This window comes from Sus scrofa, chromosome 5 (genome assembly GCF_054392235.1).
Source record: "Sus scrofa isolate SSC_HxYL_T2T_F1_AM1 chromosome 5, Sscrofa_HxYL_maternal_Yorkshire_Landrace_v2.0, whole genome shotgun sequence".
Classification (NCBI taxonomy): domain Eukaryota; kingdom Metazoa; phylum Chordata; class Mammalia; order Artiodactyla; family Suidae; genus Sus; species Sus scrofa.
In genome coordinates this window covers 101,928-125,185 of record NC_139387.1, presented here as the reverse complement: position 1 = coordinate 125,185, position 23,258 = coordinate 101,928, and the positions used below count along the sequence as shown (strand labels likewise).

Here is a 23,258-nt window from a genome sequence, read left to right as displayed (position 1 = left end):
TGAGCGGAGTGACAAGGTCCCCACGTGAGATGGTAGAGCAGTGGGTGCCCCACAGGTGGCCTGAGGCTCCCTGGTGGAAGGTGGGTAACGGTCCGATGCTGGTGGCTGTGGTGAGGGCTGATCGGGATGGCTGGGTGTTCCAGGCGAACCTGAAGAAGTTCATGGAATATGTGCAGCTGCACAGCACGGACAAGGTGGCCCGCCTGCTGGACAAGGGGCTGGACCCCAATTTCCACGATCCTGACTCAGGAGGTGAGAAGCAGCACAGGAAGGGGCATGGCCTTGGTGTGGCCAGGATAGTAACCTTCGTGTGTCCCTTGAACCCAGAGTGTCCCCTGAGTCTCGCGGCCCAGCTGGACGATGCCGCGGACCTGCTGAAGGTGCTGCGGAACGGTGGTGCTCACCTGGACTTCCGCACTCGCGACGGCCTCACCGCGGTGCACTGCGCCACCCGCCAGCGGAATGCGGCGGCTTTGACGGTCAGTGCAGGCGGGGCCGCAGCCTGGAGGGGCACGTGGCCCTGTAGCGGGGAGGGGGGGGCGGAGGCAGGCCTGGCGTGGATCCTGAGGCTGCTCGCCCGCAGACCCTGCTGGACCTGGGTGCCTCACCTGACTACAAGGACAGCCGCGGCCTGACGCCCCTGTACCACAGCGCCCTGGGTGGGGGGGACGCCCTCTGCTGTGAGCTGCTTCTGCACGACCATGCTCAGCTGGGGACCACGGATGAGAACGGCTGGCAGGAGGTCCACCAGGTGGGTGGGGAGCGCGAAGGCGGGGTCCCATGCTCTGTCTGTGGGGTTTGGGGTCTGGGCTCTGTCTGGAGACCCAGAGGCACCTCTGTCCTCCCCCAGGCCTGCCGCTTTGGGCACGTGCAGCACCTGGAGCACCTGCTGTTCTACGGAGCCGACATGGGGGCCCAGAACGCCTCGGGGAACACAGCCCTGCACATCTGCGCCCTCTACAACCAGGTGTGCCTGCGCGTGTGCCCACGCGTGTGTACACACAGGTGACGTTGTACATTGACTAGGTGTGTGCACGTCTGATCCTGTGTGTCACTCCACAAGTGCGTGTTCTGTGTCCTGCCATGAGCTGTGACCTCACAGGCCTGTGTGTGTATATCTGTCCCCCGAACATGCATGTCATACGTGTGTGTTCCCAACAACCAGTTGTGGATCGTGTGCATCTGGGCTGCTGGGCCAGGCGGGACCTGCACGTGTCCACCTGACCTGATGGTCTCTACACTACTCACGTGTGCATTGAACACTCGGGTGTGGGTGTGTGTGCCCTGCACCCCTGTGTGTGCACCCGCTATTGCCCAGTTTTGACCCCTCCTCTGACCCTCCCACAGGAGAGCTGTGCCCGTGTCCTGCTTTTCCGTGGAGCCAACAAGGATGTCCGCAACTACAACAGCCAGACAGCCTTCCAGGTACGTGAGTGTTTACAGGAGTGCGAGGCTGCCCCAGGGCATGTCTGTCCATCTCTGTGTGGCGTGGCCTCTCTGGACCTGGAAGGCAATGTGGGGGGCCTCTGACCCCAGGATCGCCCCTAGGTCAAGCAGAGGAAGAGGGTGGGCCAGTGCAGTGCCTGGCTCATGGGGCTTGTTCACCGTGGATGGTTCCCTTGGTTCCCCTTCCAGGGAGAAGAGAGACAGGTTAGGGGCTCTGGGGCCAGGAGAGCACAGGTGTGGGCTTGACATGCCAGAGACACATGGCAGAGCTATGCCAGGGGCGAGAAGGAGGGTCCTAGACTCTGGACTCATGTGATGTTTCTGAGTCCTTTCTCTGGCAGGTTTGGTTCTTGGCACCGGGATGACCAGATGGATGGGTCTGCGTGTGGCCTGGAGTTTGTGGGGGAGTGGGGACCCTGTCTTGGGGACGTTGGACCATGGAAGGAGCTGGCACTCTGCTCTCAGTGGGCACAGGGTCTTCCTAGTTCTCTGAGGAGGTGTGGGAAGATCGGGTCTGGCTGCCGCGGGGTCCAGTCAGGAGGGCAGAGGCAGCAGGGAAGGGCCTGCCGGGCGATGAGATGCAGGGTGAGGGAAAGAAGGGGGTGACAGGAGTGAGGCAGGGGTGGGCTGTGTCTGGGGCAGGAAAGATGGCATGTGGAATGGCCATTAGGAGCGCAGGCAGGACCACCGTTGGGCCCCAGCTTCAGCTCTGCAAGTCGCGCAGACTGGGACGGTGAGTTTGACAGGGGCCAGGGACTGAGCCTGGGGTGCTCCACTGAGGAAGACCCCGCACGGAGTCTAGGAAGGCACCCCCAGGGCCGAGGCGTGGCGAGTGTGGTGCTGCTGAGCCTCCCTCCTGCCCCTCCCCTCCCTCAGGTGGCCATCATAGCAGGGAACTTTGAGCTTGCGGAGGTCATCAAGACCCACAAAGATTCGGATGTTGGTGAGTTCTGCCCACCCAGGTCCCGTTGAATGTGGATTTGTGGGGGTTGTTGGGGCCCAACAGTGCAGGGGTCTGTGGGGATGTTACAAGGGAGCCCCCTTCCCCTGAGCCTCTTCCTCCAGCTCTCCCAGTACAGCTGGGAGTAGTCCCAGGGGTCCATTCGTGGCCCCTGCAGGTATGGGGACTATGCTGAGGGAAGGGCCTGTGTGGCATGGACAGAGGGTTCAGGGTCAAGGGCATGGTCAGTTTAGGGCTGTGGGTGGGGTTTAGGGTCAGGTCAGTGTCAAGGGTATGGTTATAATGGTTAGGGCTGTGGGTTGGGGCCAGTGCTGGATTTAGGGATCAACTTAGGTTGAGAGTAGGGTTGAAGCTGGGGTCAGGGCTTATTTTCTGCTAGGTCATGTGAAGGGCCAGCAGGGACCATGTGGCAGTGGATCGCAACCACTGGCCCTCGGTGTTCCGTTTCAGCCTGTAATGTGAACAGTTAAAGTGGCCCTTGGCAAGCCTCAGTGTGACAAGATCATGTGTACGCACGCATGGAAAAGGTGGAACACAGTGCAGCTGAGAGAGGGTGGCAGCCGCCTCAGGTTGAGGGGCTCTCAGCTCTTGGCAGCCAGTGCCCAAGAGAAGTCTAGTGTGTATGTGCCCCAGAAAGAAAGCAGGGGGTGCCATCCGGTCTGAACCTCAGGTCCAGAGGGCTTGCCTCAGGCCTCAAGGAGGGCCTCACCCACTCCCATGTCACCCGTGAGTGTGTGGTTGGTCTGGAACCTGTGCTCGGGCCTGGAATCCTGCCCTTCCTCCTGGTTTGGGGTGGCTGGGGGTGGGTCTCTTCTCCTGGGAAGAATATTTTCCGGCCAGAAGCCACTCCTTCCAGTCACCTGGCCACAGAAGGGCTTGCCCCTCAGCTCCCTCTGTCCTGGGTGGACCAGGCTTTTCTGCACGTGGCTTTCTCTGGAGCACAGACTCCCAGGCTCCCCTTTCTTTCATGACGTGCGGTAACCCCGTTTTTAAAAAACTTCAAGTGATCATGAACAGCAAAGGGCTAGGGCTGCTCTCAGGGTTCCAGTCCTTGTTGGTTCTGATGTGAGGTTACGGTCGGGTTAAGACTAAGGTCAAGTTCATGTTTAAGGAGTTTGAGGAGTCTTCCTGTAGAGAGTTTCTCCTGAACAAGCCTCCCTGCAGTGGGGCTTGGCTATGAGCCCTCTGTTCCCCAGGCAGGGTCAGGGAGCCAGGATAGTGGAGAGACCATCCAAGGGTGCGGGCAGACCCTCAGACGGCAGCACCAGCAGGTGCATGCTGAATAAAGAACTGAGCTGAAAGGGGTTCCCGTTGCGGCTCAGCGGATTAAGAACCGACTAGTATCCATGAGGACTTGGGTTCAATCCCTGACCTCCCTCAGTGAGTTAAGGATCCGGTGTTGCTGTGAGCTGTGGTATAGGTCGCAGATGTGGCGTGGATCCTGCATGGCTGTGGTCTAGGCTGGCAGCTTTGCTCTGATTCCTTCCTTAGCCTCGGAATTTCCATGTGCCTCAGGTGCAGCCCTAAAAAGACAGCAAAAAGAAGAAGAAAAAAAAAAAGGAAAAAAATAAGTACTCAGCTGATGAAGTGGTATAGGCTTGGGGTCCAGGTTCTGCTTTGTTCAGAACTGTGATGAAGTTTGAGGTTTGAATTTGGGGTGAGAGATGGAGCAAGGCTCCAGTTATGGTCTGGTGAGGGCTGGTAAGTGTCTTGGCGGTGGTTGCTGGCCTGGGAGAAGGCTGCTTTGTGGATATGTGGGGTCCTCTCTTTTGCTTATGATGTCACCTTGGAAAGCTGCTTGGGACCTCTGTGCCTCAGTTTCTTTAAGTAAAATATGGTGTTTTACGGTTATTTGCAACCCTTCCCCCTCTGACCTCATGTGGGATTCTGTTCTGTGGGTCTGGACTCTGGCAAGTGGTCTCAATCCAGCTGGTTGGAGGGTGGGGGCCTGTCCATGATCCAGGCTGAGACTAAGGAAGGCCTTAGCTGCCCCTCGTCTTTGGACAGAGATGCTAGGGCTCCCGGGTCGGCATTATTGCAGCTTTCGGTCGGGGCTTACCCCGAGTGCACTCACTTGGCTGGGGTTAGGCATTTTGTTGTTGAGCTGAGGGTCCATATCAGTTAGTGCCATTGTGGACATCAGCTCTGCTGGCCGTGCATCCCTACCTGCTCAGGTGTCACCCGTATACTCAGATGGCACAGCCAGCTGTCCCTGAGCTACAGGCTACTGTATTCATATTCATGATAAACTCTGTTCTCTTAATTCACCCTCTCAGCAACCCCCTCAGTGAATGATTATTATCAGTCCATTTTTACAGAGGGGAAAACTGAGACACAGAGGTTAATGGCAGAGCCTGTCTTCAGACCTGGGCAATCCAGGGGTCCCCCCTTGTTCCCCTACTCCCTCTGCACACACCTTCCGTGAGTCGTCTGTTACATCCTACCCAAGCTTGGGACCCCAGGTGGGACCTGCACCCCAGGAGGAACAGCAGGGAGGCACTGCCCCACCAGCCTTCATTTTCTGCAAGGAGGAAGTCCCCCTGGAGGGATCTGGTCGGCTGAGACCTGTCGGTCTTCAGGGGGCAGTTCCCCCAAAGCCTCTTGGCAGCCCCACCTGCTCCCTCTAGACTGGCCAGCTGGAAGCAGGAACCCTACCTGGGAGCAGCCACCTCTGCTTCCTCACCTGTTGCCTTGAGTTACCTCTGGGTCCACAGGCTCTCCCACCTTCTCCTGTGCACGCTATACTGCTATCTCTCATTGACTTGCTGTCTCTGAGTGCTTTTGAAGAGTGCCCAGGGAAGTGCTTCTCCCTTTGTCATGTATATTTTGAGTCTCCTGGGGATCTGGTTAAAGGTAGATTCTGACTAGGAGGGTCTAGGTGGAGCCTGAGACTGTGCATTTCTAAAGAGCTGCAGGTGAGGCTGCTAGTCCGTGCTTTGCGTAACTGGAGTCTAGAATAGGGTCTGGCAAACAACGCCCTCAGGCCAAATCTAGTCCGGTCTATTTTTGTTTTTGTCTTAATTGAGGCTTTAAGCTTGAGGATTTAAATTTCAGTTAAAATTAAATTCATATAACATAAAATTAATAATTTTAAATTGAATAATTCAGTGGTATTTACTCCTTTCACAACCAGCCCTATTGAATTCGGAAACATTTGTTATCACAGCAAATGGAGACTCTGCGTGTTAAGCAATTGTTCCCCTCGTTCTCCTCTCCCTGAACCGCTGTCTGCCATTAACATACTCTCTGTCTATATGGAGTTACCTATTGCGAATGTATATGGAGTTACCTATTGCGTGTAAGTGGAATGACCTTGGTGTTTGGCTTCTTTTAACAAGCCAAAGCATGTTTTCACGCTTCATCCATACTGTTTCATTCCTTCTTATGGCTGAATTAATAGTCCGTTGTATATGTGACATTTTGTTTATCCATTCATCCTTTGATGGACGCTTGGATTGCTTCCATCCTTTGGCTGTTTTGAGTATTGCTGCTGTGAACATGTATGAATTGTATTTGTTTGAATACCTGTTTTCAATTAATTTGGGTGTATATTTAGGAGGAGCAATGCTGGGTCCTATGATAATTCTATATTTCATTCTTTGAGGAACTCCCAAGTTGTTTTTCACTATTTTACCTTCCCACCAGCAGTGTACGAGGGTTCCAAAATCTTCAAATCCCCACCAGCACTTGCGCAACTTTTGTGTTTTTGGTTTTGTTTTTGTTTTTTGGATTATAGTCTTCCTAGTCCAAGTGAAGTGGTATCTCATTGGGGTTTTGATTTGCATTTCCGTAATGGATAATGATGCATCTTTTTATGTGCTTATTGGCCTTTTGTGTATCTTTGGAGAAATGTCCACTTCTTTGCTCATTTTTACATTGCTCATAGAATAAGTTAGGAAGTGTTTCTTCCTCTTCTGTTTTTCTAGAAGAACTTGAGAAGGATTGGTGTTAATTCTTTTAAATGTTTGGTAGAATTCATTAGTGAGGCAATCTGATGCTGGACTTTGTTGGGAGTTTTGTGATTACTGATTCAATTTCTTTGCTTTTTTATAGGCCTGTTTAGATTTTCTATTTCTTCTTGAGTCAGTTTTGGTCATTTGTGTTTTGCTAGAAATTTGCCCTTCTCATCTAGCTTATCTAATTTATTGGCATCCAGTTATTTATAGTATTTATTTATACTTCTTTTTAATTGTATAAGATCAGTAGTATTACCCCAGTTTCCATTTCTGATTTTAGTTGTTTCTCTCTTCTCTTTTTTTCCCTTGATCTAGCTAAAGGTCTGCCAATTTTGTCGATATTTAAAAAAAAAACAAACAAACTTTTGGTGTTACTGATTCTCTCTGTATTTCTATTCTCTGTTTCATTTATCGCATATAATCTTTATTATTTCTTTGCTGTGCTAGCTTTGGGATTGGTTTACTTCTCTTTTTCTAGTTCCTTAAGATGTGCAATTAGCTTATTGATTTGAGAACTTATCACTTTTTAATGTAGGTGTTTACACTACAGATTTTCCTCTTAGTACCCTTTTGCTGTTTTGGTATGTTGTATTTTTGTTTTTATTTTCGCAAAGTGTCTTCAGTTTTCCTTATGATTTCTGTCTTCACAATGCATTGTTTAAGAATGTGTGTTTAATTTTTCACATATTTGTGAATTTCCCAGCTTTTTTATGTTCTTAATTTCTAGCTTCTTCCATTGTGATTGAAGAAGGTACTTTGTATGATTCCAGTCTTTAAAACTTCTTGAGACTTTCTGGTGGCCTCACAAATGGTCTCTCCCAGAGGATGTTCCACGTGCCTTGGGAAGAATGTGCACTTTGTTCTTGTTTTGTGGAGTGTTCTCTGTATACCCACTAGGTCTCATCAGTCAAGTCTCCTGTGTCTAATTGATCGTCTCTTTAGATGTTCTATCCATTATCGAAAGGAGGGTGTTGAAGTCTTAAATATTGCTATAGAACTGTCTGTTTCTCCAAATATGTTTGTTTCATGTATTTTGATGCTCTGTTGTTTCATGCATGTATGTTAATAATTGTTAATCTGTTTGATAAATTGACACTTTTATTGATATATAATGTCCTTCTCTGTCTCTTGTAACACTTTTTAAAGTCTGTTTTGTCTGATGTTATCGTAGCTGCGTAGCTCTCTTTTGGTTACTATTTACATGAAATATATTCCTTTATCCTTTTATTTTAAGCCTATTTGTGTCTTTGGATCTCAAGCGATTCTTTTGTAAATAGCATATAGTTGGATCATGTTTTTTTAAATCACCAACTGCTATTTAAATAAAGCTTTATTGGAACTCAGGCACACCCATTTGCTTGTACATTGTTTGAGGCTGTTTTCATGCTGCAGTGGCAATGCTCAGTCCTCACGACAGAGACCGTATGGTTTGCAAAGCCTGGAATGGTTCCTGTCCGATTCTTTACAGGTGTTTGCCAACCCCGCTCCAGAGCATCACTTACGGTTTCTCTGATTAGGGGTCAACTGCAAATGACCCCATGCCTTAGTAGTCGGGTGAGATTTGTCACATGTGGCCTAGTCTGTCTTTCTGGAAGCGTGTGAATGGGCAGCTCCAGGAGCAGATCTGAGTATTCCCAAGACCTCATTTGGCTGAAAGGAAGGACAGATTTTTACCCCTGACGTTAGAGTTAGAGGCAGTTTGGCACGTGACCCCCCAGCATAGCTTCAGTCATAGAGTGGCCAACTGTCCTGGCTGCCTGGGATTGAGGCAGTTCCTGGCACATAAGATCTTACTTTTAAAATCTAGAAATACTGGACAAACCAGGACATGTTGGTCACCCTATCTGGCTGCCCAGAGTCTCACCTGTCCCTCCCCCCCCAGTACCATTCAGGGAAACCCCCAGCTATGCGAAGCGGCGGCGGCTGGCTGGCCCCAGCGGCCTGGCCTCTCCTCGGCCCCTGCAGCGCTCAGCCAGTGACATCAACCTGAAGGGTGAGGTGCAGCCAGCAGCTTCTCCTGGACCTTCGCTGCGAAGCCTCCCCCACCAGCTGCTGCTCCAGCGGCTGCAGGAGGAGAAAGAACGGGACCGAGACGGTGACCAAGAGAATGACGGCAGCGGCCCCGCAGCAGGCAGGGGCAGCCAGAGCAAGATCAGGTAGGAGGTGGCTGGGTTGGGCCGGGGGCGGGGGGGCAGTGCCAGGACCTGGGCCGGGAGGAGCCAGCATGGGGAGGCAGGTAGAGGCCTCTTGGTGCTTGGCACCTCTGCAGTGATGAGCTGAGGCTCTGGGTGGGGGAACTTCCCGGCCCCCAGAAGGGCCTCCCTGGGTGGGAAAGGGAAGACAGTGGTGCTGGAGCCGGGGCAGTCTCCCCATGCTGACCTCTGCTTGGAGCTGGGCTTGTCCCTGGGACGGTGGGCAGCTGAGGGAGCATGTTGGGAGGAGAGAGTCTGGTCAGACCTGTGCTTTAGTGCCAGGGCGGAGGAGGAGGGCTGGGACGAGGCAGGGCTGTGCGACATGTGGTAAGAGGTTAGGGAATGGAACTCCCTCTCCATGAGGGCTCAAAATCTGTAGGTGACCCTTAGCCCTGTCCCCACAGGGGAGCCTCGGTCTTTTCCCTCAGCGCTCCAGCCCCGTATAACCACAGGGCTCCATGGTTCTCCTCTTTCCTGCTCACCATGAGTCCTGGGACACTGAGATCCAAGGACCTGTGGAGGACTTGGCATTCCTAGAACTTAGAGCAAAAGCCTGGGCTGGCGCTCCACTGACCTGAGCAGTGGGGAGGGGAGGGGGTCCAGTGCAGTCCAGCGTCTGCTGCCTGTGTGGCCAGGGCAGATCAGCTAACCACTCTGTGCCTGCGTTTCGCCTCAGTGAGGCAAGACTAACCCTACCCAAGACATTTCCTCCAGCAAGCCTTCTGGGACCTGGGCAGTGAAGGCTCCCTACCGCCCCACCCCCGGACCACAGCTCAGGCCAGCTGCTGCTGACTAAGGCACCTCTCCTCCCTGCACCTTGAGGGCAGGAGCCGTTTGCCATGTTTCCTGTAGCTTCCTGAGAGTCAGTCCTGTAGAAGGTGCAGGGATATGTTGAATGAACGAATTACATAAATAGCACTTTGTTTTCACAGTGAGGACTGAGCTGAGCAGCATAGTGTGTATCCTCTCACTTAACCTTGACCATTTATGAGGCTGTGCCTTATTTCACAGATGACGGTCCCAACACTCAGGTGGGGTAAATGACTTGTCTGGCATCACAGAGCTAGGAAGCGGCTTAAGTCAAGCCCGGGTAGACCTGATTCCCAAACTTTCTAAGCTTGAGGGTTCAGCAGAGGGCTTCGGGCACAGCAAGAGCTTATAAAAGCCATTTTTGCCTCTGCCGTTGTCCCTGCTCATGCAGCCTTGAGCTGTGATGTCTTCTGTCTCTCTGTGTCCCTACCGGGCCTACAAGGCTGTCTGCCCTGCCTCAGAGCACCTCGGTTCTCCCCCCAAACTTGTACTTGGCCCAGTGGCTAAAAGAACAAACTTTGGGATGTTTTTCAGTCTTGCAGTTGAACTGCTCCTGAGTTGGAACTGTGTGGAAGCCCTGCTTTCATTTGTTTTGTGTCTATTTATTCATCCTTTTAGCAAATACTAAGACTTGTTCTGTGCAGGGCTCCAGCTCACTGCTCTGTGGGGACAGCAGAATTATTGCATTTTTTCAACAAACATTTAGGAGGTGCCTAGGGTACCAGATGTGGTGGGAGCAAATAGTAGGGGGCCCTAAAAGGTCTCAGAAAGACGTTGACAGCTGGGGCGCAGGGCTAAGAAGCAGTTGTGCGGAGAGTGATCCAGGTAAGGGAGCCTCCCAGGGAGTGGCCCTGGAGGGAGCGATCACCTTTGGTGGAAGGAGAGAGGGAGGCTTTTGAGCTGCTGTTGGGGGTTGGGAGGTAGAGGTGGGGAGGTGGCAGTTTTCCCCAGCGCCCTCTGATGGCAGAGCCAGGCACCTAGTGTGCTCCCTGGGTCCCCACCTGCTTCCCTGAGCAGGGCAGAGACGGGGGTGGGGGGGTGGGGGGGGTGGTGTCTGCAGCTGAGAGTCAGTTGGCCCCGGTGGGCAGGATTAGAGTAGTTGAGGTGTTGGGAACAGCATCATGAACGGCCAGGGGAGGGAAAGGAAGGTGCGCAGCTCTCTTACTTAAGTCTAGCGAATTCTCAAATCAGAGAGCCTAGCTGTTGGCTGAGAATGTGGACCGGGTCGGCCCAGGCGCTAGGAAACCGGGGCGGCTGTCGAGCCGGGCACAGGTGGAGGGCGGAGGCCTCAGGCTCAGCGCCTGGGTCTGGAGGGGAGTGGTCCGGGGAAGGAGGTCAGCGTGGAGAGGCCGTGAGCATCTGTCCAGGAGGAGGGGACACAGGTCTAGGGGGCGGGGGTGGCATTCGGGCGCCCCACACGTGCCGCGCTCTGGGCGTGGGGAGGCCCAGGCCTGAGCCGCAAGGCGGGGGCGCGGACCTGCTGGGGGAGCCCCTTCGGGCGGCGGCGGGGAGGGGAGCCCTCCCCGAGGGGGCCTTCCTGGTGTCTGAAGCCCCCACTCCTTCCCCGGCTCCCACCTGGCCGCTCAGACCGCCGTTCCCGCCTCCCCTTTCCTCCGCCCTCCGCGCTCCGGAGTCCCCCGCGCCCCCGTGGCCTCTTCCGCGTCGGGGCCGCGGCGACCGGGCCGCAGGGGGAGCAGGGGGAGCCCGGCCCGCCGCCCGCAGAGGGAGGAGCCGGGCCGCGGAGGAGGCGGGGCGCGCGGAGCGGCCGCGGCATGGAGCGAGCCCGGCGCGCCCGGGAGCGCAGCCCCGCGGCCCCGGAGCCCTGAGCGGGCGCGGCTCGTGCGCTGGCGGGAGCGGGCCGGGCGCGGCGGCGCGGCCCATGGAGCGGCCCCGGGCCGGGCCCCCGGCGGGCGGGCGGGCGGCGGCGGGCGGCGGGCGGCGGGCGCTGCGGCGGCGGCTGCGGTGAGGCCGGCGGCGGGGCCGGGCCGCGCGCCATGGAGGCCCCGGGCGCCGGCTTCGCGTGCCCGCTGCCCCCCGGCATCGCGTCCGTCACCTACGTGTTCGTCTACAGCCCGAGCGGGCCCGGCGGCCCCGGCGGCCCGGGCCCCGCGCCCGGCCCCGGCCCGGCGCCCCCCGCGCCCCCCGCGCCGCCGCCACGGGGCCCGAAGCGGAAACTTTACAGCGCCGTCCCCGGCCGCAAGTTCATCGCCGTGAAGGCGCACAGCCCGCAGGGCGAAGGCGAGATCCCGCTGCACCGCGGCGAGGCCGTGAAGGGTGAGGGGGCGCGGGGGGCGGGGTCGCGGGGAGGGGGCGCGGCGTGGGGCGCCGGGCCTCCCCGGGTTCGCGGGCGCCACTCTGGGGTGCAGGGCGGGCCTCTCGGCGATCGGTGGAGGGGCTGATGCCATTTTGGGGTGTCTGTCATTAGGGGTGTCTCTGGGAACTCTGAGCCGCTGTGGTCATTATCAGATGCATCTACCACTGGGGATTCCTTGTGTCACCGTGAAGGGCTCCGTCAGGGAGGGGTTGTCTTTATGGGGTTCCTGTCATGTGGGTCCCTCCTCATTCTCTGTCATTTTGGGTTCCCTGTGTCACGGTAGAGGCTCCTCTTGTCATGGGGGTGTTTTGATGTCGCGATGGGGGCTGGTGTCATTGGGGTTCTCTGTAGGACCCTGTCCTGTGGCAGAGCTTGCTTGAATTATGAGCTTTCTCTGTCACTTCGGGGACTTTCTTCATTGGAAACCCTTGTGATATGTGGGCATTTTCTGCCATCGTGGGGGTTATTTGTGACGATTATGTGGGTGTCTGTAAGGAGGGGATCCTGTGCCATGGCCAGCTCCTCCCTTTATGGGGGTCTGTCATCAATGGGGCTCTGACCTCATCATGAGTGATCTCTGTCCAGGGGAGCCTGAGGAAGAAACAGTTGCAAGTGTCAGTCGTCTATAGTCCATCATGTGGCCTGATCCCCTGGCCACAGCACAATGACCCTGAGCTCTTGGCAGTGACCCCTGGGGTTGGCGACAGAGCAAGGGTAGGGGGGTTGGTTCAAGAGGTGGGAGGAGAGGGATCAGCTGGGAGGGCAGGAACAGGATTGTGGCCCCTGCCTCTGCCTCCTGTCCCCCCTCGAGTGTGTCCATCTGTGCGTCTTTCTGTCCCCCACATGCCCATCCTGTGCTGAGCCCATCTGTTCTTTTCTTTCTTCTGTGTGGATCCCAAAATTTTTCCCAGGGAAAAAGCCAGGAGGATGAGGAAGGGAAGGGAGGCAAAGGAGAAAGGGTGAAGGGTGGGTGAGCAAACCTGGGCTGGCGGCGGTGGTGGTAGGGGGAGCGGTGCGCAGGGGAGGTGGGCTGTGGCTGCCCTACTCTGCCCTGATGGCCTGTCTGGCTTCTGTCCCTCCAGTGCTCAGCATTGGGGAGGGCGGTTTTTGGGAGGGGACCGTGAAAGGCCGCACGGGCTGGTTCCCGGCCGACTGCGTGGAGGAGGTGCAGATGAGACAGTATGACACGCGGCATGGTGAGTGACCCCTGCGTCCCCTGGGCGGCTCCTGAGGATGCTGCCCTTTCCAGCTTCCCATTGGTCTTGCTTAGAGGCAAATCCATGTTGATGTTCACAGAGGAAAGACCAGAGCAAAGGCAAACACACGTTCAAAGTCGATGCAAACTCATTTCCGTGACACACACACCCCCTGTACTTACTTACCAACACACGTGTGTGTGTCTGGGCCCTTGACAGCTGTGGAGGCACATGAGTGTACCCACAGGATGCACATGTGTGAATGTGCACCAGTCGGATCCCACACATGGCTCTCATCGACCATAACCCCCCCAAACACGGTTCTCACGGAGATGCTGGGTGCTTGGAGTACGTGATTCCTGCGTGGCTGGCAGACAAGGAAAGAGGTCAGTTTGAAAAAGAGGCGACTTTCCAAAGTGGACAGATTGTCCAAGTGGGCAGTGCAGGGAGGCCTGGACCAGCCAAGAGGAAATGAGGCCAGTTGGGCCCGGAGGGGCCGTCACGGGTGCCCTGGGGCCCGAGTGGTCTGAGGGCAGCAGGGGGGTGGGGCCGCATCCTTAGCCTGCATCGAGGATGTGAGGGCAAAGGCCGAGCTCCTGGGGCTGGTGAGCCAGCCTAAGCCCGACCCTCCCTGCTGACCACCTGGGCCTCCAGGAAGGACCCCTCTGGGTGCTGGGATCTGAGGTGGTCCTTCCTGCCAGTGGAAAGGAGAGGCTGGTCCTTTCAGGAGCCCAGGCCAGGGCTGACTGCGTGTGTGCCCTCGCAACAAGCACTTGGGGGTCTCAGAAGGCCCCTGGACCCACAGGTTGTTTTTCTGGCCCCGAGAGCTGGTTGGCTGAGTGAGCGGAGGCTAGTGGATGTCACTGGCAGTGTGTCTGGACCCAGAGTGCACACCTCTGTCCTTCTGCACCTGAAGGGCTCAGGCCCAGAGTTGCTGTACTCCCTTATCATGGGTTGAGAGTTTCCCCAGGGGGGCCCACTCTCTGTGGCCTGGACTCCTGCTCCTTGTGGGGCATGGCAGAGGCCCAGGGAGGGTCCAGTCTTGAGCAGGAGCCTTTACACTTTGACCTGGCTGTCTCCGCCTGGCCCTAACAGCTCTCCTTGTGTCTGGGAGCGTGGCTGGGACAGACCCTCTGCTCTCTGCCCATGGTGGGGAGGTGGGGTGGTGTGTTCAGGTGGGGAACGGTTTCAGAAGTTTGGACCCTGGTGCCAACTGGACAAGGGAAGGGAGGGAAAGAAGGGGGTCCCCGGACCTGAGTAGAGAGTGGATCCCTTACTTCCCAACAGGGCAGGCAGTGAAGGTTCCAGTTTGAGAACTGGGTGGGTCCAGGGGCAGCTGGATCTGAGCCTGAAGCTGGGGAGGAAGAAGCGAGGTCTGGGCTGGAGTCGGAATGTGAGAACAGCAAATGTTTATTAGGTGTTTGATGTGTGCTGGACCCGGGCTTGGAAGCTGGGATCACGGAGGCTGGCTCTTTGCCTTGCGAGGAGCAGGCGTGCACAACGGCCACGGTAGAAATGTTATTGCATTGCCGTGACGGGGCTGAGCTCAGCGGAGCTTCCTGGGTTGGTCTGAAGGAGTCAGGGCTTTCAAGCAGAGGCGTCGTTGAGCTGAGCCTTGAAGGACAGCGAGGGTCGTCTCGGTGGTCCGCGGATGGGGGCGAGGCAGAGCCTGCTTGCCAGAGCATGGCATGGCCTTCTAGGTCCACACATGCTGGCAGCCAGCTAGCTCCGTGTCATGTCAGGATGCCTGGCTTGGGTTTGACCTGTGTTATAGCTAAGAATTCACTGGCTTGTCCCAGCAGGCCTGGGAGATGGGGACAGTTGTTATCAGTCCATTTGAGAAGGGTGGGTCCTATAGCCCAGGGGGCAGAGTCTTGTTTGTGGTGTAGGCAGTGGGCTGCAGGGTCTGTGCTATAGCCGCCGTAGTCCCCCGGCTCTGGCTGGGTAAGCCTGTTGGGGAGGGTACTGCAGGGCTGGAGCAGGAAGCATGAGGCCCGTGAACCAGGGGAAGGATGGTGGGGCTAAAGTTGGTGGCAGTGTCGCAGGAGGAGTCCAGGGGGCGTTGTCCTGATTGTGCTGGTCATTTCGGACTGGGCTTCCTGCTGAGGCAGGACCGAGCAAGGAGATGGAGAGGGGCGGGCAAGGCTGGGCTGCAGTCACGGAGAAGAGAGAGGATGCCGAGGCTCCTGGGGAAAGAGCTGAAGACCTCCAGGCAATTGCGGGGCTGGATGCGGGGGGGTCCTCTGGGATTTGTCATCTGAAAGTGTCAGTAGGTACCTGGGTGGATGGGAGCATTTCAGGGTTGGGCAGAGGGAGACAGGCCTGTGGTGGCTACCTGCCGGGAGGGGGTGGGAGTGACCTCTGTCCTCACCTGCAGGTCCAGCTGCCAGCCGCTATGGGCAGAGTCTCTAGTTTGCGACCCAGGGGCTGAGTTCTGCCAGAAGCGAGAGGGCAGCCCAGGAGCAGGAACCTGCTTCCAATAGGCCCAGATCCAAAGAGATCTGTTTGCGAGACTGGAGCTGGGACAGAGGGACTCAGAGGCCAGGGAGGGGACGCTGCCAACACGTGTGGACCAGGCTGATGCCCCAGCTCCCGCAGTTCCTGTCTGGGGTGAAAGGAGCAGTTGCAGGTGGGGTGGGGGCAGTTGAGCCGCGGGGGAGGGCGTGGTGCCGGTGCCGAGTGTGCCCGAGGCAGCTGTCAGGCCCCCAGAGCTCTGGCTCTGGCTCTGGCTGGCACCCTCCCTCCTCCTCCTCCCTTTTCTCCAGTACTTGGGTGGGGCAGGGGGAGGGTCGTACTCTGTGTTTTCTTCTTAGCTGGCTGCTATGTGGGATTAATAAAACCGGAAAACAAATTTGTGTTACATAATAAATATATTTTGTTTGGTTGACAGATATAAAAATAGGAGGCCAGTGATCCGTGGATTTTTCTCAGGGGAGGGGTCCTTCTGCAGGCAGGCACTGTGGACGTTTCTGGAGTTGGATCCGTGTGGAGAAGGGTGTGGTGGAGGCTGGGAGAGGCCTGTGCCCTCCCTGAGCAGTGAGGAGGCCCAGCCTGCCCTGGCTTTGGGCACAGCAGGTGGTGGGTACAGGTGTGCTGCAGAGGGAAGAGATGCCTGTGAGTGCTTGGGAGGGTGCCAGTGAGATGAAATTACAGGCCGTGAGAACCTGGGGGACCCTCCAAGGTGAATCGTCCTGCTCTACAAGGAAAGGGCCAAAGAAACTCTCCACATGCTGAGAGGCACACAAGTCAGTGGCCCTGAGAGCCAGGTCATCTCTGTCTCCTGTCATCTCTGTCTCCTGGTATTAACAGGTGCTCTTTTTTCCATCCAGCCCCTGCTCGACCTGCTCTTCGATCCATCTGTTCTTGGACTCACCCACCCATCCTGCCATCCATCTCTTCATCCATCAACGCGCCTGGACGACCAGGCCGCCCAGCAGCTCCTTTTCATCATCTACCATCCAGCCCCGACCTCCAGCCCACTCTCTTTCTCTCATCTGGTTGTACATCCATTTACCCTGGTATCCATCCCTCTACCCATCGCTTGTTCCGCCCACCCTGCCCGTTAGCACTTGGCCTGCCTCTTACGTGCTAGACGCTGTGCTTGGTGCTGGGATCACAGAAATAAATACGATGTAGTCCGTTCCCACAAGAAGCTCCCAGTTCGTGGAGGAGACAGGTCATCAAAATCCTTCTCTGATCTCGTTTCCTACCCCTCTCTTCCACTCCCCTGCTTCGGTTGCACAGGCTGCTCCCTGTCCCCTGAATACCGCAAGCTGGCACCTGCCATGTGACTTGCCCTGAGTGCCCCAACTCCCAGAAAGCCCTTTACCCACGTGATCTGCGCCCTCATGCCCTTGTGCCTTCGCTCAGCTCGTCCTGCCCGGTGAGGCTTTCGCGTGACCACCTAGAGCTGTGGGCTTTCCCTGTACCCCTGCCTGCTTGCTCTTTTCTTAACATTCACCAGCATTTGACACGTTCTGTTTGTACCTGTTTCTCATGTCTCTTCTCTCTCTCTTCTAATAGGTTGTAAACTCCATAGGGTAGGCTTTGTTCTGTTCTCTGCTGTATTCTCAGAGCCTGGTACATAGTAGGCGCTCAAATGACTATGTGTTGACTGAATACATAAGTCTCGAGAGATGCTGAGCCGTAGGGAATGAGGGAGGGGCTGAGGTCGTGGTAGAGCCGGAGACTGAGGCGCTGGGAAGCTGGGCCGGAGCGGGTGCGAGGCTCCGGGATCTGATGTACAGGCAGCTGGAGCAGTGAGCCTGAAGCAGGGAGGGTTGTGGCTGGAGGTGTGGATTGGGACTTGCAGGCTTGCAGGAAGTCAGCGAGGCTGATGGTGGGGCTGTGGGCAGATGGCTGCCAGCTCTGCTGTGGCTGCGAGGGGCTTTGAGATCGAGAGTGCAGATGGGGCAGAGCTGTGTGGGACACAGTGACTGACATTGGGGAAAGGGACCTGGCCCCACACCTGGACCCTCCCTGCCCACTCAGAGGGAGGGTCTGGAGCGAAGGACAGGAAGGCTGGGCATCAGTGGGTGGTGCCAAGGGATTCACTGAAGCACAAGGCTGCTTCCATGCCGGCGCATGGGCTGTGTCGCCTGACACTGTGCACAGCTGTTGGTTATGCACACAGACACGCACGTGTATGAGCACATGTATGAACACAGCACTTAAACACGTGACTACAGGCCACGCATGCCTGTGTGCACCCATGTGTACACCTCCTCTGCCCTTCGTTTTGGGGCCTGCTGGGTCTCTGTGGTTGCCCTGGCCTCGTGTGCTCTGCTGTGTGCGGTCACCCAGGAGAAGGATGCGCCACGGCTCCGGCCCTGTTCTGGACCCGAGTCTCAAATGTCCTGCATGGTCCCTCGGCCTTCTTACCTTAGGGCCTAGGATTTGGACCCCCGCTTCCACGTGGGCACAACCAGGCTGGGTGGGGGCCCGGAGGCTTGACCAGTGTGTTTGAGGGGCGGGTCGGGCCGGTTGGAGGATGAGACTTTCCGTCAATTCCTGGACCTCCCCCATCAGAAACCCGGGAGGACCGGACGAAACGACTTTTCCGCCACTACACAGTGGGCTCCTATGACAGCCTCTCCGCACACAGGTACAGGGGGGCAGGTGGACGAGGGTGGGCACGCATGCGCTGGGACTTCAGGAGTAGAGGCCTGGGGTGGAGGGGTCGGTGGGGAGAGGTGCTGCCCGGCCCACCTCTCTTCCGGCCCCCAGGTCAGTCCGGGGATCACTCCCAGGGGTGTGCTGTGCTTGGGGTCGTGTGTGGGGGTCCACCTGGCCAGCTGTGCCTGCTGGCCGGCAGGGTTCTCCTCATCGTCCCCTGTTTTCCTCCGTCAGCGATTATGTCATTGACGACAAGGTGGCTATCCTGCAGAAACGGGACCATGAGGGCTTTGGTTTTGTGCTCCGGGGGGCCAAAGGTAACGAAAGGGGATGTGTCCCGCTGGCAGGGCTGCGCACAACTCCAGGCGTTTTCTTTCTGTGTCTTGCCTTTGCTCCTCCCCCTCTTTCCTCCTGCCCTGCGCCTGCCCCCCAGCTTCACCCCCTCCCCCTTGGCTTCTCCCTGCACCCTTCCCCCTCCCTGCTGTGACGCTGTACTCTTAGTTGGGAGCGTTGATAGGAGGCAGTGATGCCTGTTCCTTGTTGGACTCTGGCGTGTGTGTCTGATGGAGTGGGGGGCCCTTTCTGCTGGGGTGAGTGGGGATTTCTCAGAGAGGTGTGTCCTGGATTCCTAGGCTGGCTCTTCTCGCCTGGGCAGCCCTTGCCTGCTGCCTCCCAGCCCCAGGTCACTCGGAGGACATTGCTGGGTGGCAGCGGCCTCCCCCGATCCGTGCAGGTGCCGTGTCTTCCTAATCGCCCTCTCCCCGACTCCCACAGCAGAGACGCCCATCGAGGAGTTCACGCCCACGCCGGCCTTCCCCGCGCTCCAGTATCTCGAGTCCGTGGATGTGGAGGGTGTGGCCTGGAGGGCTGGGCTGCGGACGGGAGACTTCCTCATCGAGGTGAGGCTCGTCCTGGCCTGGCAGCCCTGTGGGGTGCTGATCTCAGAGCCCCGAGGAGGACACCCACCTGGACTGCACCCCCCTCCCCCACTCCTGTCTGTCCCAGGTGAACGGGGTGAACGTGGTGAAGGTCGGGCACAAGCAGGTGGTGGCTCTGATCCGCCAGGGCGGGAACCGCCTCGTCATGAAGGTGGTGTCGGTGACAAGGAAGCCAGAAGAAGATGGGGCTCGGCGCAGAGGTGAGGGCTCAGGCTTCAGGCCTCTGTGCCCAGATGTCCCCCTCTGTCCCCTGACTTTAGACCTCTGATCCCAGGCCCATGTCCCCCGACTGCTGCTGCCTGAACCTAGGCGAACGCTGCCACTCTTGGCCTGGGTGCCTGTCCCTGATACTAGACTGCGAACCCTGGTCCCAGCCTCTGACCCCTGACCCGAGGCTGCCCCTCCTAAGATCCCGCCCCCTTCTTCCCGGCATCCCCCAGCCTCTGGCCTGGAAGAGCCCTCCTTCCCAGGCTGCCAGCAGCTGCCTGGAGGCCGGGGTTGCCATAGCAACTGTGAGGTTGACGCTGCCGCTGCCGCTTATTGTCGGAGGGAAGGGGGAGGCGGCACCTGAGGGAAGAGGAAAAGCGTCTTCTCCCCGCGCCGACGTCGCGGCACAGCCTGGGCCCAGGAGGCTTTGCCGGCCCGGCCTAGCCTGGCCCAGGCCCTGGCTTGGCTGACCACACCCTGGTCCCTGAGGGGCAGAGGCCTCTGGAGCCTGGCGGGGCCCTGGAGCAGCAGGAGCCCGGCCTGCCAGGAGACCCCTCCCAGCCCCCACCCCATGGCTCTGGTGCCGCCTTGCTCCGTCTTGGAAGCCTACACGTGGGCACTTGGGCTGGGGCTGGCCAGCATCGTGACCCCCCTGGGGCCCTTGGCCGTCTCCTGAGGCCCCCACTGCCCTGGCCCAGCCCAGCCTTCAGCACCCCCTGAGCTCCCAGCGCCATGAAGAAGTTTGCGTCCAGCCGTAGCCTGAACAAGATCCTGGCGCAGTGTGACTCGTCCTCCCGGGAGTACGAGGAGATCCAGGCGGTGGAGCGCAGGTGGCACCTGCACCTGGCCACACCGCGCTGCCTGCTGCTGGACAGGAGGTCCAAGGCCTCCCTCTTCTTTGCAGCCCCGCCGCCCCCCAAGAGGGCCCCCAGCACCACGCTGACCCTGCGCTCCAAGTCCATGACGGCAGAGCTCGAGGAGCTTGGTGAGCAGTGGGGCAGTGGACAGATAGCCCAGGGCAGGGGGCCAGACAGGGGGAGCTGGGCCAAAGCCAGGCAGAGAGCAGGGAAAAAGGATAGACAGATGGACGTGAAACAGGTCAAAGGTAAATGGGCGGGTGCCGGAGTGGTGCGGGGATCGGGTGTCTGTGTGCTGAAGAGGTAGATGACACGTGGATGGATCGAGGGCCGAGGGGCAGGGTGACAGGGCTGGAGATGGGCAGTGGGACAGCCAGGACTGACGGTGGGGAGCAGAGCCTGGCCCACCAGTGTGCTTGCATGCGTGTGCACGTGCTCCCTCTGGCGCTCCGCATCTCCAGTGTGGCTTTCCTCCTTCTCTTCATCCAAGTGAGGAAGGGGGACTCAAGCTTTGCTCCCGGCTCTGCCCAGGCACTCGCTGTGTGGTGCTTGCATTTATTTCACTCTCTCAGCACCCGGTCACGCACGGGTTAAGCAGGGGTATTGCAGTGAGCTGCTGACCTCACAGGACCATGTGAACTTTACTGGTGCGATGATGGGACAGGCTCTCGTGAGTTGCAGGACGCAAACAAGAGTGTGTTGGGGCTTTGATGGGTATGTGGCAGGCACGATCCCAGGATGGCCAGTGACGGCCTCATCGTGGGCATGTCTCGATATATGTGACTTTTAATAGTCTCATCATTGGCATGTTCATATATACAAGACTGTGTCCTGACGTACGTGACAGTTGATAATGGTAATGCCCTGACTTGTATGACCGTGAGTGTCCTCAAATACATGCCTGTTAACATGTTCTGTCTTTCTTCTGAACCCAATTCTAGTCCCAGACTTTGATGTGGTTCCAGGCATAGAAGGGCCCCTGACTCTGGTCCTAGGCTGAGCTCTGACCCAGTCCAGGCCATAGGAAGGACCTTGATCCTGGTTCTAGACTGAGCCCCAGCCCTGGCTTCAGGCTTGGCTCTGCCCCAGACATAGAAAGAACCCTTACCGATCCCTTAAAATTATTCCTGACCTTCTTCATGGACCTCGACCCTGGGCCTCTGCTGAGCCATCACCTTCCATGCAGGTACTCTTGACTGCAGTTAGTTTAGTGTGGAGGACAGCTGCCAAGATCGATTGGGCTGACGTGGTCAGACTCTTCTTCCCCATAAATATTCTGAGTAAAATAAAACTTTAAAAATACACAGCCAACTCAAAACAAAGGAAGAGGAATTTCTCGGTTGTCAGAAGTGACAAGAGGAATCAGCGAGGAGAATCAGAGGAGGAGGATGCTTTCATAGTCCAGGAGGGCATGGGATGGGATAGAGATTCTAAGGGCAGAGGGTTGGGGTTCTCATGCCCCATAAAGCCAGGAAATATGGCTGTGGAGCCATGAGAAGTGGGAAACCTAGAACCAAGCCCAAGAACTGGAATGGGTATCAGAAGAATGGGAAATCAGAGAATTATCTGAAAGATAAAACAAGGTGTTTAAATATAAAGTTTGAGAGAACTAACAGAACTCAGAGTAAAAGAACAGGACAGTTAGTTATTCCCCCCCCGCCCCAATAAAGGGTAAGCATATTTAAAAAGGATCCCTAAAGAAATGTTATTGAAACAGAAAGCATAGAGACTGAGATTTTAAGAATTTATGCCTAGGAAACAGTGTAGTAGATCCACCTGAAGGAAGAAGATGTGAATTAAAAGATAAATCTGAGGAAATTACCCAAAATCCAGGACAGAAAGATAAGGAGATGCAAGATGTCAAAGAGCAGATGAGAGACAAGTGGGAAAATCCCAGCCTAAGTAGAATCCCAGAGGGAAAGAATGATAAGATTGGAGAAGAGTTCCCCAGGGGCTCAGTGGATTAAGGACCTGGCATTGTCACTGCAGCAGCTCAGGTTGCTGCTCTGGCATGGGTTCAATCCCTAGCCTGGGAACTTCTACATGTTGCAGGTACTTCCAAAACACACACACACACACACACACACACACACACACACACACACACACACACACACACACACACACACGTTGAAGAAGAGGAAATATTTGAAGAGTAAATGGCTAAGAATTTTCTCAAATTGAACAAGAACATGAGACTCTAGATTGCAAGCATATAAGTCTGAAGCAAGGAAGTTAAAACAAATCTACCCTTCGACCTGTCATAGTAAAATTAAACAGTACCATATTTGAAAAAAAGGAATCTTAACTACCAGAGAGAGAAATGACTTAGAAAGGAACAGGGTCAGACTGACAGCAGACTGCTCATCAGCAACAGCGGATCCTAGAAGACAGTGGAGCAGTAACTTCAAGTTACTGTTTGAGTCAAAACGCCTTTCTACCTGAAATTCTATACCTAGTAAACTCATTCATTCAAGAATAAGACAGAGAAGCTGGCAGACTTTGGGCCCCAGGGTCGCAAGGGTCCAAGGCTGGTCATGGGGAGTCACCCATCACACTGTTGAGGATCCAAACGAATCAGTAAACCAATACCAGTGGGCAGCTGGATCTGGCTAGACACCGCTCCAGGTTCTGGTGGCTAGTTCCCCGGAGTCCCCTACCAGAGGCCATCACGTAGCTGTGTTCAGCTGCACGTTCCAAAGGGGCCCTCCCTGCTCTGCACCAAGAAGTGGGACCCAGGAACTTTGCCCTGTGGAAACAGAAGACTGCCTTCTACTCCCTGGGCCGCTTCTGTCTGCAGAGACCAATGGACGGAAGCAGAGCCTCCTTCCTCTCTGCTGCCTTGGGACAGGCGTGCTCCACAGACCCTGTTTTCCGGAGGGGCTCGCTCTTGCGGCATCAGGCCAGCATCCTTTTCACCAGCTTTTCCTGAGCAGAGTCTGGGGGAGGGTTTAGGGGTAACTTAGCACAGAACCCCCATCCACCCTACTGAGTGAGGGGTCACAGGGTATGTGCAACTGGATCTCAGCTCTTCATGTTGCTCTGTTTGGAGGAGAGTCTGGGCAGCCAGGGGCACAGGAAGGTCACTCCTGCCCTTGGAAGACAGGGGAGCCCACCTGCCGCCTTCTCTAGAAACACCCGGTTTGAGGAAGCCAGGCTGGCATCAGGGTTTTCCCAGATACCTAAGTGATCATCCCCACAACCCAGTGTTTGTGCTTTTAAAAGGTAGAAGTAAGACGTGTTTGTTCACTGCCAGCACAGACATG

At 56.4% G+C, this 23,258-nt stretch overlaps 1 protein-coding gene across 11 annotated transcripts in view; it reads left to right on the top strand.

Moving 5' to 3' along the window:
* The window catches only part of SHANK3 (SH3 and multiple ankyrin repeat domains 3), a 51,685-nt gene that overhangs the window by 5,703 nt on the left and 22,724 nt on the right, over window positions 1-23,258 (top strand). For 9 of the 11 annotated variants that reach the window (XM_021091269.2, XM_021091267.2, XM_021091268.2 and 6 more), the window contains 15 exons: window positions 144-252; window positions 328-479; window positions 584-751; window positions 851-967; window positions 1,348-1,425; window positions 2,323-2,389; window positions 8,246-8,519; window positions 11,437-11,639; window positions 12,762-12,875; window positions 16,205-16,393; window positions 17,904-17,979; window positions 18,225-18,307; window positions 18,765-18,889; window positions 18,996-19,128; window positions 20,040-20,120. In XM_021091269.2, the coding sequence (XP_020946928.1) occupies window positions 144-252; window positions 328-479; window positions 584-751; window positions 851-967; window positions 1,348-1,425; window positions 2,323-2,389; window positions 8,246-8,519; window positions 11,437-11,639; window positions 12,762-12,875; window positions 16,205-16,393; window positions 17,904-17,979; window positions 18,225-18,307; window positions 18,765-18,889; window positions 18,996-19,128; window positions 20,040-20,120 (1,969 nt within the window). The remainder of the gene's footprint in view (window positions 1-143; window positions 253-327; window positions 480-583; window positions 752-850; window positions 968-1,347; window positions 1,426-2,322; window positions 2,390-8,245; window positions 8,520-11,436; window positions 11,640-12,761; window positions 12,876-16,204; window positions 16,394-17,903; window positions 17,980-18,224; window positions 18,308-18,764; window positions 18,890-18,995; window positions 19,129-20,039; window positions 20,121-23,258) is intronic. The other 2 variants (XM_085024961.1, XM_021091273.2) reach the window with 1 other exon arrangement.